This window comes from Trachemys scripta, chromosome 4 (genome assembly GCF_013100865.1).
Source record: "Trachemys scripta elegans isolate TJP31775 chromosome 4, CAS_Tse_1.0, whole genome shotgun sequence".
In the NCBI taxonomy this organism is placed as follows: Eukaryota; Metazoa; Chordata; order Testudines; family Emydidae; genus Trachemys; species Trachemys scripta.
Genome location: NC_048301.1, coordinates 94,590,542 through 94,608,574, shown reverse-complemented (window position 1 = coordinate 94,608,574; position 18,033 = coordinate 94,590,542). Strand labels below are relative to the sequence as shown.

Sequence of the window (18,033 nt, the reverse complement as noted above, 5' to 3'; positions counted from 1 at the left end):
GTGGACGGGGACTGTTGTGTTGTGTTGTATCATATCAGCTGCTAACTATGGCCTACTAACATGATGTTCAATATGCAAAATCTTTTTTTTACATTGAGTGTTGATTCGTGCTTAACATCCTGTTTATTTCATTGGTAGCGTGATGCCGTTTTTCAGTGTACATAAGCCCCAGGAACACCCTGACAGTCTAAACCAAATAGGTGTAAGCTCTAGACCTTCAGATGAATTCATCTGCTGTCCCTACAGCTTTTGAGCATTCAAGGAAGAACTTTTGTATTTCATTTTAATGGCAAACATTATGTGAACTGCTGAATTTGTCTGGCTGGGTTTTAAATGAATATTTTGTGTTAGAGACAGGCTTCTACTCTCTCCTGGTGTTCTTTCTCCTTGGAAGGAATTATTGCTGATAAATGGACCTGGTAACAGAAATACAATACAGTCATTTTAATGTAATGATTTCACCCTTGGATGCTCTGTAAATGATTTACATCTTTATTGTTGGTTCGTCATTATAACGTTTCCTCATAAAGATAAATTATGTATAATCAGTTAGATATTTATTATTGGAGTATCTAGTATTTTCCTAAAAGCAATGCCGTGTGAATGCTTCAGAGTAGGAAAAGTCCATTTGTACTTATAGAGGCACAAACCCTGCTGTAAGTATTATTCTTTACATTTTAAAGCGAAGTAGAGTATTAAAAAAAGGCCTATGCATATTGTTTTAAATTTTGCCTCAGTCCCACATGGTCGATTGTAAAGGCATTTCTAATAATGATGTATAAACACTGGCTTATTTCTTATAAGTCTGTACCTCATTGTGTACATGATTTTAGTAATCAGGCCTACCAGAAGCACAGTTTAGACATTACCCTATCTTTGAGAGGCAAGCATTGGATTGTTAGAGCAGTAGTTTTCAACTTTTTTTCATTTTCAGACCCTTCAAACATTTCAAATGGAGATGTGGACCCCCTTTGGAAATTTTAAACATAGCCCATGGACCACAGGTTGAAAACCACTGTTCTATGGTAATGACAACGGATCCCTTAGACGTAGTATGTGGACCCCCATTGTTTTGCGACCACAGGATGAAAACCACTGTGTTAGAGCATCCTTTCCTGCCCAAGTGTTGTACCCGAGGCTCACAGCTTGAGATAGTCGCTCAGGGTTCTCTGTATCTCATGGGAGTTGTCAGTACTCAACTCTGCTACTGGTTTCTTCATTAAGTAGTAAGCTATGATGCACTGACCCACCAAAGAGGTACACTTTGTACTGATAACTGAGGCTGCATTATTTTCACTGTCATCAAGTGTCACTGAAAACATTAAACTGACCTTTTGCTATGGGGCAGAATCCTTATTTCAGTGGGCTGCAGAGGACTGACCAACTCAGAAATGGCTTGAAGGAAAAAAATTCATGTATGTATGCTTAGGTCCTTATGATTATCTGTACCGTGTTCATGCTTCATACTTCTTATGCTAAGGAGACATGGGAGTGGTGCCTGGATATCTGGATTCGTGACTGGACTATCAAGACTCTGACATCTGAATAGGTCTTCCAGGGCAATGCAATGTGTATGCTAAAGAAGGTGGCCAAACCAAGAAAACTGGTTCTGGCCAGTTGGGCTGGGAACTGATCAATGCATCACATGATGTGGAACTTTTATCATTGTGACATTCTGTACCTCGAGGGAACACCTTCATGTTCATCCTTTTAAAATAATTGTGTGGTATCCAATGCAAAGTTTTGTCATGTCGGGTGTCTTTGTAAGACTCATGATGCACTGAGCATTGTTGTTATAGTAATGTTATAAGTTGTAATTCCATGTATAAAGTTATGAGGCTGAAAATGTGTCCTTGTGGCTTAAAACAGGCCCAGGCAAAACTCTCCAAGAGCAGAGGGGAAGTTCACACCTCATCAGGGCATGTATGGGACAAACCCAGCCAAGCCTCACAGGAACAAAGGACACTGGCTTAGGCAGCAACAAAGGATCTGTTGGACTCTCGAGTGAGTCACCCTCCTTCTTTTGGTCAGTTTGGGCCTGCGCTGAGGTAATGCTCACCTGACTCTGAAGCAGGCAGGGGGGACGGAGGGATGACGACAAAGCCAAGAGGGAAGAAAGAACATGCTAAAAGGGAGAGACGTTTGCCATGCTCTTCCTCTCTCTTCTACCTCCATCTACAGACATCACCACCAAGCGACTGAAGTGCTGATCAAAGGGGAGAGCCTGGCTGAAAGGCAACCAGCCAGCCTGTGGTGAGAAGCATCTAAGTTTGTAAGGGCGTTGAAAGTGTTTAGATCAGCTTAGAATGTGTTTTGCCAACTTGTTGTGCTTTGACTTAGAATCACTTAACATTTATCTTTGTAGTTAAGACATTTGTTTGTTTATTTTACCTGAAGCAGTGTGTTTAGTTTGAAACGTGTCAGAGACTTCCCTTGGGATAACAAGCCTGGTACATATCAATTTCTTTGTTAAATTGACGAACTCATATAAGTTTGCAGTGTCCAGCTGCAAGACGGAGGTTCCTAGGGTTGTGTCTGGGATCGGAGATATTGGCTAGTGTCATTCGGTTGCACAATCCAAACAGTTTACATGCCAGAGGCTGAAGGTGAATAGCCCAGAAGTAGGGGATCTCACAGCAGAGCAGGGTAAGGCTGGCTCCCAGAGTCAAGGATTGGAATGACCTAGCAGATCACTGGTCCAGATAACTCCAGGGGAACGTCACAATCACCTGACAAGGCTGATCCAAGGGATCACCTGACAGTTTTTTTGACTACAGGACCAGCTGGTGACGGAGGGAGAGAGAACAGACTCCATGTTCCAGGGGCAAACTCATGAGGAGAGAGTTGCAGCAGAGGGGTTGAGTGGCGAAACAAGGAATGGAATATCGTTGTTTGTTGCTTTGTCTAGATCTGTATGTTTCTTTTGCTGTCTAACGTAAAGTGACTGGTTTTAGAAGATTTTGCAAAGAGTTGCAGCACATAACACACAATATCTTGTGTCTGTGGACAGATGAACTGTAAACCAGAGAGCCCACAAAGCTGGAGCTCTACAGAGGGTGTGCTTAAGCAACTGGGGTGTCCTGGGAGGTCAGCACGGGTCCTAGCGCAGCTGGAGCATGAGGTCTGACTTCCATGAAGGATTTACAGATAGTCTATGCCCGGGAAGAGACCACAAAAGGAGAGCCTACTCAGACCAAGGGAAGCTTAAGAGCACACAGACCTGTGGTGGGACCTCAGCACAGCAGCCGGAGTATCCAAAAGGAGCAGCTTGACCAGGGCTGATATTGGGCAAGATTAAGGAATTACTGGGTAAAATTCTCTGTCCCACATTATTCTGGAGGTCAGATTAGCTGATCATAACGGTCCTTTCTCACGTTAAAGTCTGTGAAGACACCATTGTAGGTGGTGCCAAAAAGATTCAGTAAAACATCCTAGGTGGGTAGAGATGAGAGTTTAGGAGGACTACATATGAGCAGTAGTTTAGGAGCAGTATAATCATATTTATCAGCTTAGTTACACAGTTCTCTGAATTACTTCAAGTTTTTACTCCTTCCAGACCCCATACTGGTACTTGGAGAGGATCAGCCCTGTTTCAGTAAAGCAGGTTTTGGGGACAATATGCCAGTGAAAAAGCACAATTTAGAATCTATATGCTGGTAATTCACATCAGCTCGACTGAATGAAAAAAATCACAGTTGAATTTTGCCAGGCTAGTGTAAAAGATTATCCAACTCTGACAAACCCTGCGTTTTAGCCTTCTTTTTGTGCCAACCCACCGTGCAAATGCTGATCCTGCAAGTCGTTCGGCACCTTTATGGAGCTCTATTGACTTTAGTTTTCTACCTGTGAATGGCAGCTTGCAAGACCAGGCCTGTGTTTGCACTGCTCAGTGATAAATGCAGGGGCCTAAAAATGGAGAATTTGGGTCTGATGTGCTGGACTCAGCTGAACAAAACCTTTCCTCCAGTGAGAAATTCCAGAATGTAAGGTGATGTATTGTTTTTGATGAGGTATTATACAAGTTATCCCTCATTTCTTGGAATTTTTTTAAGTAAAGCTCCAACAAGCTAAACATGAATGGATGTACATTACATTTAGCTATATACACCTCTACCCCGATATAACGCGACCCGATATAACACGAATTCAGATATAACGCGGTAAAGCAGTGCTTCGGGGGGGGGGGGCCGGGGGGGGGCCCCCCGCGGGGCTGCACGCTCTGTTGGATCAAAGCAAGTTCAATATAACGCGGTTTCACCTATAATGCGGTAAGATTTTTTGGCTCCCAAGGACAGCGTTATATCGGGGTAGAAGTGTACTAAAACCATTTCTTATGTCTTTATGAAGCATTGCTGGGTTGATGACCATTAAAATATGTTTATAAAATTCAATGTGGCCGTCTGAGATTTTCTATTTTGTTTAATTTATTCCTTCTGGGGCAGGGAGGGGGTACCAAATATAAAGCCTTGCTGATACTTCAGCTCTCATGCAGGAAGAGTGTAACTACATGAAGACATCAATATGGTTAGGTTTGACTGACAGGCGAGAGGAAGAAGCAGACAAACCTAGGGGAGAGCAAATGCAGGAAAGATATGGTCAGGCAGAGGTTACTATGGCCTGCAGCTAAAAGGTTATCTGCACGATGGGAATCAAGCAGAAATACAGAATAAAGGGTGCAGGGAACAGGACACAGCAACTGAAAGGAAAATCTGAAAAGAGGCATCTAAAACAACCCCAGGAGCTACAAAAGGGAGAATTGAAAGAACATATTTGTCTGGATTTGGGGATCAATGATGAGGGTTTAAATTTTTGTTTTGCTTGGCAGGGAATGAGGCACATGAAAGTGATGGGTATTATTTAAAGGGTAAGGTTGATGAGCTGTAATGTTTTGGAGAACAATGGTGGAACCATTCATCCTGGTTTAAGAGTGTGCGTGAGCGTACACATGTATATCTTCTTTTTTTTTTCTTGCTGTTTCCAGTTAATTAAATCCTCTTGCATAGAAAGGTGTTACTTTGAGCATTGAAATTTACACATATCAAAGAAGTGCATGAACGGAATATGTTTTTCACAGGAATTGGCGCAAAATTCCAATTTTTTAATTAGTTTTACAGCACCTAATAAGTGTGTAGTGTAGCTTGTCTAATGGCAAATAAATTGTGATCCCTCACATAGTCACTTTGAACTCTAGAACATTAACACTGAATTATTTCATCATGGTTGAGGCCTTAGAATTCAAACTATAATATGAAGTAAAATGGCCTTTTTATACATTGTGTAGAGATGGAAGTGACTTAACTGAGTAGTTCATTATTCTCTTGAAATAAGAGGGAGTCATTTACTAGTTGGGATACAAGTTGTTTTTTTCCCCCTCTGTGTCTGCTGGCTTGATCTGCAGTGTCAGCATTCACAAAAATGGAATTCACTAAAAGCTTCCCTCAGTATATGAGAGCTTATTTCCAACCGATTGCTCCCCTCCCCCACCATACTGACATTTGACAAGAAACACATGCTTGTCCTACGCTTTAGAGGCTGCTAAACATTGATTTGTAGAAGCTGTAGTTTTACCTGAAGATGACCAAGTAGGTAGGAAGGGATGGGAAAGGGAGACAGGAAGTCAGTTGAAATATCATCATTATACACAATGTGAGGTCCAACATGAATAACAAGTAACATTAATTACTTTGGAGCCTACATAATGTTTTCCTAGATGTTTCTTCAGAATCATTTTATGTGGGAGTGCTCAAGATTTTGGGCTATAATCCTGGCAGAGTTTATAAGTAGAGCACAGTTGAACTAGAATGGGAGACCTAAGTGGCTCGCCTGCATGCTTCAGGAAATGGCGTTGGTGCTCGAGTAGTTGGCATGCGTCCCCTCTGCATCTATAGTGAAGAAATGCCCCAGTATGTCATTAGGGCTGTGCTGCTGGAGGTGCTCACTTCTTCGGATGAAATATAAACCTGAGAGCTTGATCGCTAGAGGCCATCAAGGATCTGATGTGATTTATTTATTTATTTATTTATTGCAAGAGCAGTGTTAATAAAACTCTTGTCCTTAGTAGAATGTCATTACCCTAATTAGAATATGATTACTCTCACTTACCTAAAATTCCCCACATAGTAGGAATTCCAGCTGGGTTTTTCTTCACTTCTTGCCCAATACTTTTGTGTAGATGTTGCTGATATAGGGAATAGTTCAGTGATTTGAGCACAAAGTGTGAGTCCTGTTGGGGTAAAACCAGCCCCTCAACCTTCTGAGGTGTTCGTGTTTCTTTCTCTTTTGGATGTCATATAAAAATCAAGGCACCGTCTCTTTTCTGTGGATTACAAAGATCCCATAGTACTTTTTCTGAGAGTAGGTTTTTGCCCTGGTATTGTAAGCTGAAGTTTCCACTCTCACATGCCGCTGCTGTGCAGTAAACTGTTTTCAGTTGGCTACTAACCTCTGCGTTGCTGCCTGCTTTGCCTGTAATACTGCTTAATTAAAAGATTTTCTAGGCACAGATTAATCCTGATATTAATGGTAGGCAGTTACGAACATTTTTGATGTTGTGATGAAATTTTTAAAACCAATATGGGGCTAAATAAGGCCTTCAGGTAGAAAAGAACATGGGTGTGGAAAATTTTTCTTGTTACTTGATTCTTAGAGGTGTCCTGAGCAACCTCATTTCTCGCTGGAATCAGAGGAAGTTGCAGATGCTCAGTACCTTTGAAAATCCAGCCATTTAATGTGGGATAGAGGGACCACTTCTAGTTTTGACTCTACATTTTTCCAAGGCATCATCCACCTCTCGCCGGATTGGGTCCTACAGATTGACACTCCCCAAACTGTGCTTGCTGTCAGTAGCACCTCTGTAAGGGAGTTCCTCAAAATGGAGGGGTGTCCTCAGAAAAGCTGCTAAAGCCTCTGGTTATACTGACTTTCCCCTGCTGTTTTTGTGGGATGCAGGCGGGAAGATGAATGTTGCTTAGCCTGCCATACTCCTCATCTGCAATTAGCCTGCAGAAGGGTTTGTGGGAACTAGAATTGTACTGTAGAGGTGTCTGATTTCCCTTCTCTCCACTTTCATGTGGAGAAGGCACATCATGGTCCTTCATTTCAAAATAAGTCACATAAATGAGTTTGGAAGTTAAGAGAGGTTTGGTTTCATTTAATTTCGTTTTTTTAAATTCCTTTCCTATTTATATAACGAAAGTCACCAAATGTCTTTTTTTTCCTTAATAAAAATGTGGTATGCCTAGACATGTGGAGCCAAATTCATTCCTGGTGTTGCATAATTGCCTTCTAAAGAGTTACACCAGAGATGAATTTGGTCAGGTATTGCAGATTTTAGCCTGAAGCAAACCTTTATAGCAGAGTTGTATTTCTCTCAAAAATATAAAAGGTACACTGACAGATCTGTAGCTGTAGTGGTGTTAGCAGGTGCTGCTATATTGAATTATTTCTTATTAAATTGATTCAGCAACTTGAAGCTTGTAATTTTTATTCTGATGTATTTCCATGGGTTTTTAAAACATAGATTAAATGTGTAATATCTTCTGTAGTTATTCCTTTCTTTGGTATTATTATTTTAAAGATTTCACCTTATGTATAGTTCAGACTCTGTGTTATTCATTTGGTAAGATCTAAACATCTCAATATTTCCCGGTTAACCATACTGGGCTGATTTCATCCCTGGTGCAGTTCTACTAACTCCATTGATATCTGGGATAAATTTGTTGTTTTATTTTATTTAACATGTTTCTTTTTAGATTTAATGGGCTGGATCCTCGTTGGGGTAAACCAGTGTACTTCCATTGAAGTTGGTGGAGAGACATGAATTTGTACCAACTGAAGATCTGCCCCATTATTTTAAGGCTTCCAATGAAAATCCAAATTGAATATATTACATTCAACTGATTTTTTTTTTCTAGTATTAGGTATTCACCAAGTTACGCTATGTTTAAAAAGTAACTTGATACCCTATTCCTACATGTAGTGGTGCAGAAAAAGTGAAGTGTGGCTAATGGCTTTTGTTTCAAGACACTCATTCTGCAGATGTTTCGGGATGGAATTGTGTTTGTATTTTACTTTTTATTGGGTTTTTACAAACTCATTAATCACAATAGCACTTTCACATTGTGCCCATTGCTGGCAAGCTCTGTGCAAGTTACTTTAGAGTTGGGAGTAGCCAAGGAATGTTCATGTTAAGTTCCATATCTTTAATATCTTTTGTTGTTTGTTTTTTAGGTTTATTTTCTTTAAGACTCCAGGCTTAGGCTTGGAGACCCCAGCCACCATCATTGAGCCCAGCAGCTGGAGCGGCAGCGAAAGCCCTGCCGAAGACATTGAAAGAATGAGTGATTCTGCAGATAAACCTATTGACAATGATGCAGAAGGTGTCTGGAGCCCTGACATTGAACAGAGCTTTCAGGAGGCTCTAGCTATCTATCCACCATGTGGGAGGAGGAAAATCATCTTATCAGATGAAGGCAAAATGTATGGTAAGTAGTGCAAATTTAACCTTTTGAAATAATTGTCTGATGAGATGCACACAGCCAAACCTGTATCTAGACAAAAGACTAGATACTTATCTCCAGATACGCCAGTGTAAAACAGATAGAACTCTGATGAAGTTAACGGAGTTCCAGAGCATTCAGTTACCAGACCTCTCCAGACCTTAGTTAGTGATTGGTAGAAAAGATACAATCATTAAATTTACAATTCTGCAGCTGTATCTACAATGTGGCTGAATATGTATTTTTAAAAGAAGGTTTTTAAATGTGTGACTCCTTGTGCATAAAGAATATGTAAGCACTCTTCATTTTTCAATAAACAGTGCAGTAAAATAAAATCAACTTGAACCATCATCTGGAAATACAGTGATTGCACAATAAAATGTATAGCACTTTAATAAAGAAGTGATAAAGTTCTTGTCACTTTCACAGTCCTCTCAGTGAGTGATGCAAGGTTTTTTTTCTCTTTGTGAACTACTAAATTATATGATGTTCTGAGTCCATTTACCAATACAGACACCTACTCATACATATTATCCCAATGTTGTTTAGTTTTGTCTTTCCAGTTTACTCCAGCTAATCTCTGACTTTGGAGACTTAGGTTGGCCTCTTTTTTTTTTTTTTTTTTAAACTTTTGTAAATATTGCTGACTGTAGAGTTTTAGTTTTGGCTGTTCATGTTGTAAAAGGCAGATGGTGGGTTGTTCCTGTACACTTTGATTCTATTAATCATGGAGTGTTTTGGTATTTGTGGTTTTGTACTGTTATGTTTAAAAATGATCAGGAGTCTACCTGATGCATTGATGCAGCTTTCCTGATCTTTATAGTAATTTGTTCCTAAATAATTGTAAATATATGTCACATAATGGCATGTTGTGTCTTTAACAAAGTGCCTTCTCCGTCAATATCAGTAGGAACCTACAGAGCAAACTAGCAGGCACTGTAAGGAGAAAGCAGATGGTACTGCAGCTGCCACCAGCTGTGCCCCCTCCCCCAGTACTGGTTGGATGATGTAATGGAAACAAGGAAAAAAATGTCTTTCTGTGGTGTTGGGAGTCTCTCACAGCCTGTCAGTGTCACAGCGAGGCAGAAACAAACCTTAAGGCGTTAGTTTGCAGCTGTCATGTGACCCTTGCAGCCAAATGAAACATAATGTCTGGAAAAATAGACTTGTGATGAAGCTTCTCAGCTGCTGTTGGCAGAAAGTTTCTAGGCCCTGTTTTCCAGCTGGATTGATTTTTTTTTTTTTAAATATCTGAGAATATAGTTTTTTTTCTTTCTCCCATTGTTCTCCCTTCCCCTGTAATTTCTCTCTATTTTGATTGAAATATTTTTGTTATTACTCTTTAAAAAAGGATGAAAAATTAGTTTAATTAATAGTTTGTGCTTTTTCTGGAATGACTTAGAGATATACTTGCAAACATGTTTATTATATATTTCTAGTGAAAGACTGTACTTATACATGGACGTTCTTATCTGCCAAAAATAATGTTGACTCAATTTTTTAAGTCAGAGTCTCATAATCCATAGGTAATTTACAGTAATGACTTCTGAAACGTATTTTTTTCTTTTTAGATCCCCTTCTGCAGGAAGTAATGTATTTGTAATGTGAATTTTTGTGTTTTAATGAAAACTCACATTTGTACATGTAAGGATTTTACTTTTTAACAATCTCCTACTGTAGGTTTAATAAGACAATTGTACTGAATCCTATATATATATATATATATATATATATATATATATATAAAACACTATCTATGCAATAAATATGCATAGTTAATTGACAATAAATGCCTTAAACCATATCTGCCGCCTCTATGTCATTATATAAAATACAGAACTCTTATTTTGAATATAATTACAAGCCCCAAATAAAATGTTTTAATATTAATTTGATATGAAAATTAAGTACATATATGATATTGCAACTTTGATTTAAAATGTTGCCATAATTTTGAAGAAGAAATATGTTAGGAAATGCAAAATGCTGTATGAGTAGTATTTACATCCTGACTTTTTCGTGGATGAACTCATGTTTTCATTCTTCAAGCTGAGTAACTGCTTTGTAGTGTTTTGAGGATTTATTGAAGTCATGCTAGGTTTCTGAGGACTTTATAATAGAGTCTTATGGTCCTAAGAGCATAATTGTTCTCCAAGGATTTTGAAATCAAAACAGCATAAGTGTTTTAGATTCTGTGTGGCAGAATGAAAATAATTTAATGCCTTTTAGTGGCATACCAAGTTTATTTCTCTTACGAGAAAGACATTACGATATTTCAAAGCTTCCGCAGGGTTGGGGCATTTTGTAATGTGTCAGTAATTCATGAACCATGCAAGACAAAAGGTCAAGATAGCACCATTTCATTTTCCGACTGAAATTACCTTTAAATATAGACACTAGAATAAATATGATTTTCCAGAAAGACAAATGTAATGATCTCTCTGTGATGGGCTCAAGTTAGGGCAATTGTGATTTTTCCTTTTCAAAAAAGGATATTTTGAAGAAGGGATGAATCTGTTCCCGTGAAAGGTTTTCAAACAGTCTCCACTGTAGATTTAATAAGACATTTTAGTTTCAGCAGAAGGCAGAATTGCTTCACGACTCTTTTTTTGTGATTATCTTGAGCAGTCCTTAGGAGTAGAGCTCATGAATTTGGTTGGGTGTGAGTTCCTCACTTACTTACTTCTTTTGACTTCAAGGGTGTGTAGGCACTACTGGAGTTTTTGTAAATCCCATCTCTGCCTTGAAGGTGTGTGTGTGGGTTGTCCTCTCTGAAGAAGGAAATGTGGGCTGCTGTGTCAATTCTACCTCTGGCATTGAGGGACATCCCTGGCTTCTGTGTTTTGTGAATGTGGTTTGCTTTTCTTCAGCTGTTCTTCCACACTTTTGTGATGATTTTTTGAAGGAGTGGGACAAAGCCGTGCCATTTTCTCTTCGGCCCAGGTCATTCTCCCTCGACTCCAGCTCTCCTATGAAAAGTAACCCATGGGACTGTGTCAAGAGGATCAGAGAACTTTTCTGGGCATTGCACCCCACAAAGAAGAAGGATTTGAGAACTATGTGGCGGATCCATGGAGAAAAGAAATGTGAGATGCAAGGAAACAGTGATGTCTTCTGTTGTGCCTTGGCCTTCTCTTAACTGCTTTGTGGCCCCCCACTCCATCATGGAAACCATACAACAAAGCATTCAGAAACTCTGAACTTTGACTCAGGGAAATAATTGGGTAAAAAACAAAGATACGTACCTATTTTAGGCTAGTATTCGTGCCAGGAATATTGGTTAGGAAATTCCTAAAAGAAAGAGAGTGGCCAGTAATGGCCAAACGAATAGAGAAGATGGTTTCTGCAGAACAGTGCCACCCATAGTTCCATCTTTTCCCCCTCAATGATGGTTTTATTGTTGTTACTAATAAAGGAGTGACTATGGTTGGAAAATGGAAGTGAATATGAAAGTTTGATCCAGGATGGAGGACCTCATCCTGAAAATTGCTGAGCACCTGCTGCTCACTTTTTGAAGAAATAGGCTACTCTTATACCCACATTACTCAAATTTGCCATGCAAGGCCTTTGGTGTGTGAGGGATTTTTTGTTTTTGTCTTTCATTGCATTAAGAAAACTATTGACAAAATACAAATACTATTTATAAATAGGAAGTGTGACACTGCAGGACTTATTTCCCCTCCCATAAATAAACAGTCATGAATTTGTATCTTTATGGTCTAAAACTCTATAAAACCCATAATCCATTACAGCGCATTGGCTGTGTTTGTACTTAGTTCAAATTGTTGGTCTTTTTCTGTTGACAGTTTAGTTACTCGTAGCGATTCCTGTTAACTCACTTATTGGCAGAATACTTGCCTGCACTTGTCTCTGTTCCTGCAAAGACTGTTATGGAAAGATTAGAAGAATGAAGGCTGCAGAGATTCTGCAGTGAAATGCAACTCTAATTCATCCCTGGTGTAACAACCCTGAAGTCAGTGGCATTACAACGGGAATTAATTTGATCCAGTGTGTTTGTTTTCATTCATCTAAAATGTAGCTATATTAAGAGATATCTTTGGTAGCACTTTGGGGATGATATAAAAGTAATTCAGAATAGTCATTAAGTGTGATAATGCCTGTAGACATGCAGATACTTTACTAACAATATTATTAACTTATCCTCAAGATAGCAAAGACGGCTATTGTATCTAATAGGGAAAATAGTTTGATATTTAATTTTTTAAATTAAAAAAAATCAATTATCCTGTAAAAAGATCTTGAGTGATGAAGCAAATGTATCTGTGTAGGAAACAAAGCTACTGGACAAATTTATTAATAGTTTTATGAAAAATGTAACAAAGCTGTTTACATATTCTATAACGATTAATAAGCCCAATGTAAAGGTGTAAAGTATATTGCAACCTTGCAAAACTCTTATATAAATGTTGTAGTCCAGGCACAAAAGCTATGGGTCTGTCCTTACTGGGTTGGTAATGAAAAAACTAATGGTATTTTATTCACTCATCAAATAAAAATACTCTGCCTAGGCAAATAGAATATTGCAAGATTCATAACAGCAATGTTCATCTCCAAAGCACCATACTAATATTAATGGAACTTCAAATGGAACTTCTCACAGCTAATACACCAGCATAAAGCCTGATTCTATAAGACTTATGTGGCATTGTAGGTCAATACCCTTCCCTTCCTCTGTCTATGTGTTTATCAGGAAACTATTAGGTGAATAGCTTAATGAAACAATACTAACTTGTTAACAGTTATTTTTTATTTTTGCTTTTAATTTGAAAGTTTCCAAAACAGTTACTGCTTCTATAAAGATATTACTACCTTATAAAGTTTCCACTCTATTAAATATATTTGAATGTGCATAAGGTATTTAGAGTGATGAAATAGCAGATGTGGGGTGTCAGGTTGCATGTTTATTCATCTGTTATTGCAATCGTTGTGCAAAGATGTGCTCTTGTATTTTCTGTCTCACAGCAACATACACAAAATGCACCAGAGATAGGACACCTATTATGAAAGTTACTATTTAGGTTACATAGATTGTAAACAAATCTGTCTAGAAACATTCTTGAAATCCTATGATTGTTCATTGTATTGCATCAACATACTGCGTATTCAGGATGGCAGGTTACATAATATAATTTCTGTTCTTAAATGTGAAGAAAGTTGAGCTGACTTTGTGACCTCGGTAGTAGTAGTGCTTTGTTCTGCCACATGGGAGACCAGTTTAGTTTCTGTACCTTGGTCTCTCCAGATTAAATGTTTCTCTAACCAGGAATTGGGACAGAGAGGTAGAACTCAATGATCTAGAGAAGATTTTTTTTCTCTCTCTGCTGCCAGCTTCCACTTTCAAGGACAGTGTGAATGATTCCTGAAGAGCACTGCCTTAAAAGATAAGGGCTTCTACCTATGAAGCAGGTGGGAGAAGACAGTGGGAAGAAGTGAATCTGTGGGTTGAAGAATCATACATGACATACATGCTGAGTGCCTCCACTGGATATATGGAACCAGGAATATGGAATAACATACTCCAGAGGAGAGCTGCTACAGAATTGTGCACCAAGCAAGAGCAGGATAATATTTGGGAGTTAATTTTAGAAGTCTTATCCCTTTTTGCTGTACTGTTCCCTCTCTACTTAGTTATGCAAAGCAGATGCAGAAAGCCCTATATGAACCTTTTATTGTGAAGCAGAATGTCAGGTCAGCTCTGTGCAATCTCTCAACAGGTTTTGCAGAGTTTGGTACCTATCTATAGAGCATTGTTTCCATCTGAATTCTCTCTCACTGCACTAAGCAGAGACTAACTTTCTGCATGGTAAGATGGTATGTTCATCTCAGGAATCTGAGAGGCTAGCATCACTCAACATCCATTCCTAGTGATGCAGAATGGAGATCAGAGCAATTTTTCTCTTTTTGAAAATGTAAATATTAACACTGGGTTGACCTAAATGTACACATTTTGCGAACGGGAGGAATTCCTTTTTGGCTTAGTGGAACGTATCAGAACTAGAATAATATGAGTTCACTAGAACATCTAGGACATTTGTTAAAAGATTGTTGAGTGTGATTTATACAAGTTCTGTCCATTTTTCCTCCAAGGTTGATATCACTACTTTAACCTGAGATCCTGTAACTGCACATAGCTGTTTGCAATAAGCTGCTATTAAGAAATTAGTTTGCAACATTGGGCGGGACATGCATTGGATAGCTAAAATAGATAGATCTGCTTTACCGGGGGAATCAGTAGCCTAGTATCAAAAAGATCATGAGAGCGAATGGATATGTGGAAAAACCCAGAGGGATAGTGATTGTAGTAGAAAAAGCACTCTTCCTTTTGAGATCATATGTTGCAATAACTAGGGTCCCTCTTAAAAATGCCACAGGTCAGAACTCTTTTCTAGTCCAGAAGAAGACCATTCAGGAACAACGGTGCCACAGTGTGAGCCCCACAGGCTTTTAAGGATTGTAACAGATAACCTGGATGATACCTCTTCGATAACCTCTATATGAAACTGCAGTGGAGATTTCTCCTTTCATATCAGCTGGCATTGGCATCCTCCCAGATTCAAATATTGGTCAAACCTCTCTTGCAAAATCCAGACCTGGCTACTTTCTTTGGGAAGGTGATACCACTGGAATGTGGAGCGTGATTTGGTTTTGTAGTAGACACAAATGTTCCAGTTTAAGGGCACATGCTTTCTAATGAGTGTCTCAAGGAGGAGGCGACAAAGAGTCCTGTGGCACCTTATAGACTAACCGACGTATTGGAGCATAAGCTTTCGTGGGTGAATACCCACTTCGTCAGATGCATGTAACACAGAACTTGGACCGATGAGATGATTGGCCAAAACACAGGCACCTGAACCTTGTAGATAGGAGAACTCCACCTGAATACTTTTTCTATTGGACCTGCCTGATGGCCACAAATAGAACTACTGGTCAAAAGGGGAAATGGAAAAGTGAAGAACTTTGAAGAATCTCTGATCTTTGTGCGATATGCGGTCTCTCAGAGAAATAGGATTTCCCCCTGGCCTACACCAGCCCACATCTTACCCCACAGCATCTGAGAGAGAGTTCTACAAAACTTTCCCAGAACATATGCCACAATGGTCAGATGATTCTGGCATTGGCTCCTGAGGCCATGTTGCATAGAACTAATATTTAATTTTAAATGTTGCTTACTGGGATTTCCTCATGAGATACACACATGATTTTTGAGAGGCCCTCAGTTGCAGTAGTCATACTATAGTGTGAATTTTTTAATACCACACACATAATATAATGCAGGACAGTCAGTCTTGAACAGCAGAAAGCAACACTGAAGAGTGGACATCATCAGTTGATTTTACTCTGAATGTATGTTTTAAATTAAGGGGTTAAACATTTCTTAGAGCCAAACAATTTGGAGCGTGTTCAAATGGAACAAGTAGCCCCAAAAGCCTCTTCTAGCCCTGGGCACTCTAAAATTATTATACCAGTTTAAGCAAAGGATATATTTTGTTAGAAAAATAATCTGGGAGTGGGGGGATGGGGAAAAGAGAGGGGAGAGTGAACATAAATATTCAGGTGCCAAACTGAATACACTTTTAAAATATAGGGAACTGATGTTACTGTCTTGGCTCAGGCTTTGCCAAGTTGGTTGTAGAGGGCAGAGTGGTGGCCCCTGAATTCATAAGGAAATAGAACCCCCCAGAGAATAGTGAATTTTCCTTCTATTCTCTGCAGCCCCACCTAATGGTGGCAGTAAAACAGTCTGTCGGGATTTTACATAGAGAGGACTCCAGTCAACACTTGAATCCTCTATTCAGAAGGCTCAGAGATGCTCCTGTAGCAATTAGCACATTCCCACAACCACCACTGTATAGGTCAAGCCTTTGAAGAGTCTCCTGGGTATAGTCAGTGTTTTTATTTTATGGTGGCCTCCTTATAGAATACTAATGTCTCTAGTTCATCAGAACTTACACCTGTACAACCCCATGGATGTCAATGAGTTTGCATAGAGTATAAGTCAGCACAGAACTAGGCCCAACATTTGTAAAGTTCTGTGGATTTTACAACACTATGTGTAGGATTTTTATTAATGGTAATAACTCCTTGAAACCTTTACTCTGCTGAACCACTCTGTTGTCTGATGTAGCCCAAGTTATCTTTGTGGCTGTTTTGCATAGTAAGGAGAATACATGAAATTTATAAAAGCAGCAAAGAGAGTCCCGTGGCACCTTATAGACTAACAGACGTATTGGAGCATGAGCTTTTGTGGGTGAATACCCACTTCGTCGGATGCATGTAGTGGACATTTCCAGAGGCAGGGATAAATATGCAAGCAAGATTGAGTCAGGCTAGAGATAACGAGGTTAGTTCAATCAGGGAGGATGAGGCCCTCTTCTAGCAGTTGAGGTGTGAACACTAAGCGAGGAGAAACTGCTTCTGCAGTTGGCTAGCCATTCACAGTCTTTGTTTAATCCTGAGCTGATGGTGTCCCAAAGCAGTGGGGACATCCCCCATTTAGAGCTGTTGCAGGCAATTCTGGATAGGTGGTATAACAGTTTTCATAGTAAAAGTAGTCTTTTAATTTTTTAGTGGGTGCCTTTAATCATTCCGGGAACTTTAAATTTACCTCAAAATTTTAATCTCCTTAAGGCAAAGCCTGTATTTACATCTGTTCATGCAGACTCAGACAAACCACTGGCATGAAGTACATAATGAACTTCTTAGTAAAACTAATGTGAAATGCAAAGTTGACTAATAAATATATAACTTCTTCAGCTTCCTGGCACATTTTTACCTAAGCAAACAATTTAAAAAAATGTCAAACACAGAGGATCAGATATAAGCCGTCAACAAGCAAATGCAATGCCACCATTGACACAGAGCCCTTGATTGTTTGCTCTTGTGGCTGGTCATATGGCCTGTTGTGAGAGGGATCCACAAGGAAATGTTCCAATACATAAGCCAAGTAGTTATATGTAGAAATATGGGTAGAGGGAATTGCATCTCGCTGCTCCCCAGGGGAATTCCTCTTCCTGGAGAGCAGGCGGAGGTGCCCTCGCTCAGGATTTTCCTCTGTGGGAAGGAGTGGCAAGTTATGGTTGAAGCTCCGTTGTAAGGTTGCCAGTGAAGCTTGTTTAGGAGATGAGCTGATTTAGTAGGTTCCTAGGACAGTCCTGCCCACTTTTGGGGCTGTGTTGGCTTCTTCCAGTCCACCTTCCAGAGGGAACATTATAGCCACTTTCCATAGCTCTAAACTGCCAGTGACCTCTGCTAGGTTGATGCTGGTGGTAGCCCAGCATAGACCAGGTCGAATCTGACTAATGAAGGTAGCAGAATGGATATTGTGAAAGAGCATGGTAATGGGAAAGATAAAATAGAAGTAGGAGTGATCGGGTGGTGTTAAAAGTAAAGGTAAAATTAGGTTAAATATAAGAGAGAATTTACTGAGTGTTATCTAGTAGTGGAGCCCTGTGTTTTTTGCAAATGCAGAATAACACAAAATAAACAAAAAACAGTGGAAAAAACTAAATACAGT

At 39.4% G+C, this 18,033-nt stretch overlaps 1 protein-coding gene across 6 annotated transcripts in view; it reads left to right on the top strand.

Annotated features, from left to right (window-relative positions):
• The window catches only part of TEAD1 (TEA domain transcription factor 1), a 221,972-nt gene that overhangs the window by 67,087 nt on the left and 136,852 nt on the right, over window positions 1-18,033 (top strand). For all 6 annotated transcript variants that reach the window (XM_034769979.1, XM_034769977.1, XM_034769982.1 and 3 more), the window contains exon 3: window positions 8,230-8,483. In XM_034769979.1, coding sequence (XP_034625870.1) covers window positions 8,336-8,483 — 148 coding nt within the window. In that variant the 5' untranslated portion in view covers window positions 8,230-8,335. The remainder of the gene's footprint in view (window positions 1-8,229; window positions 8,484-18,033) is intronic.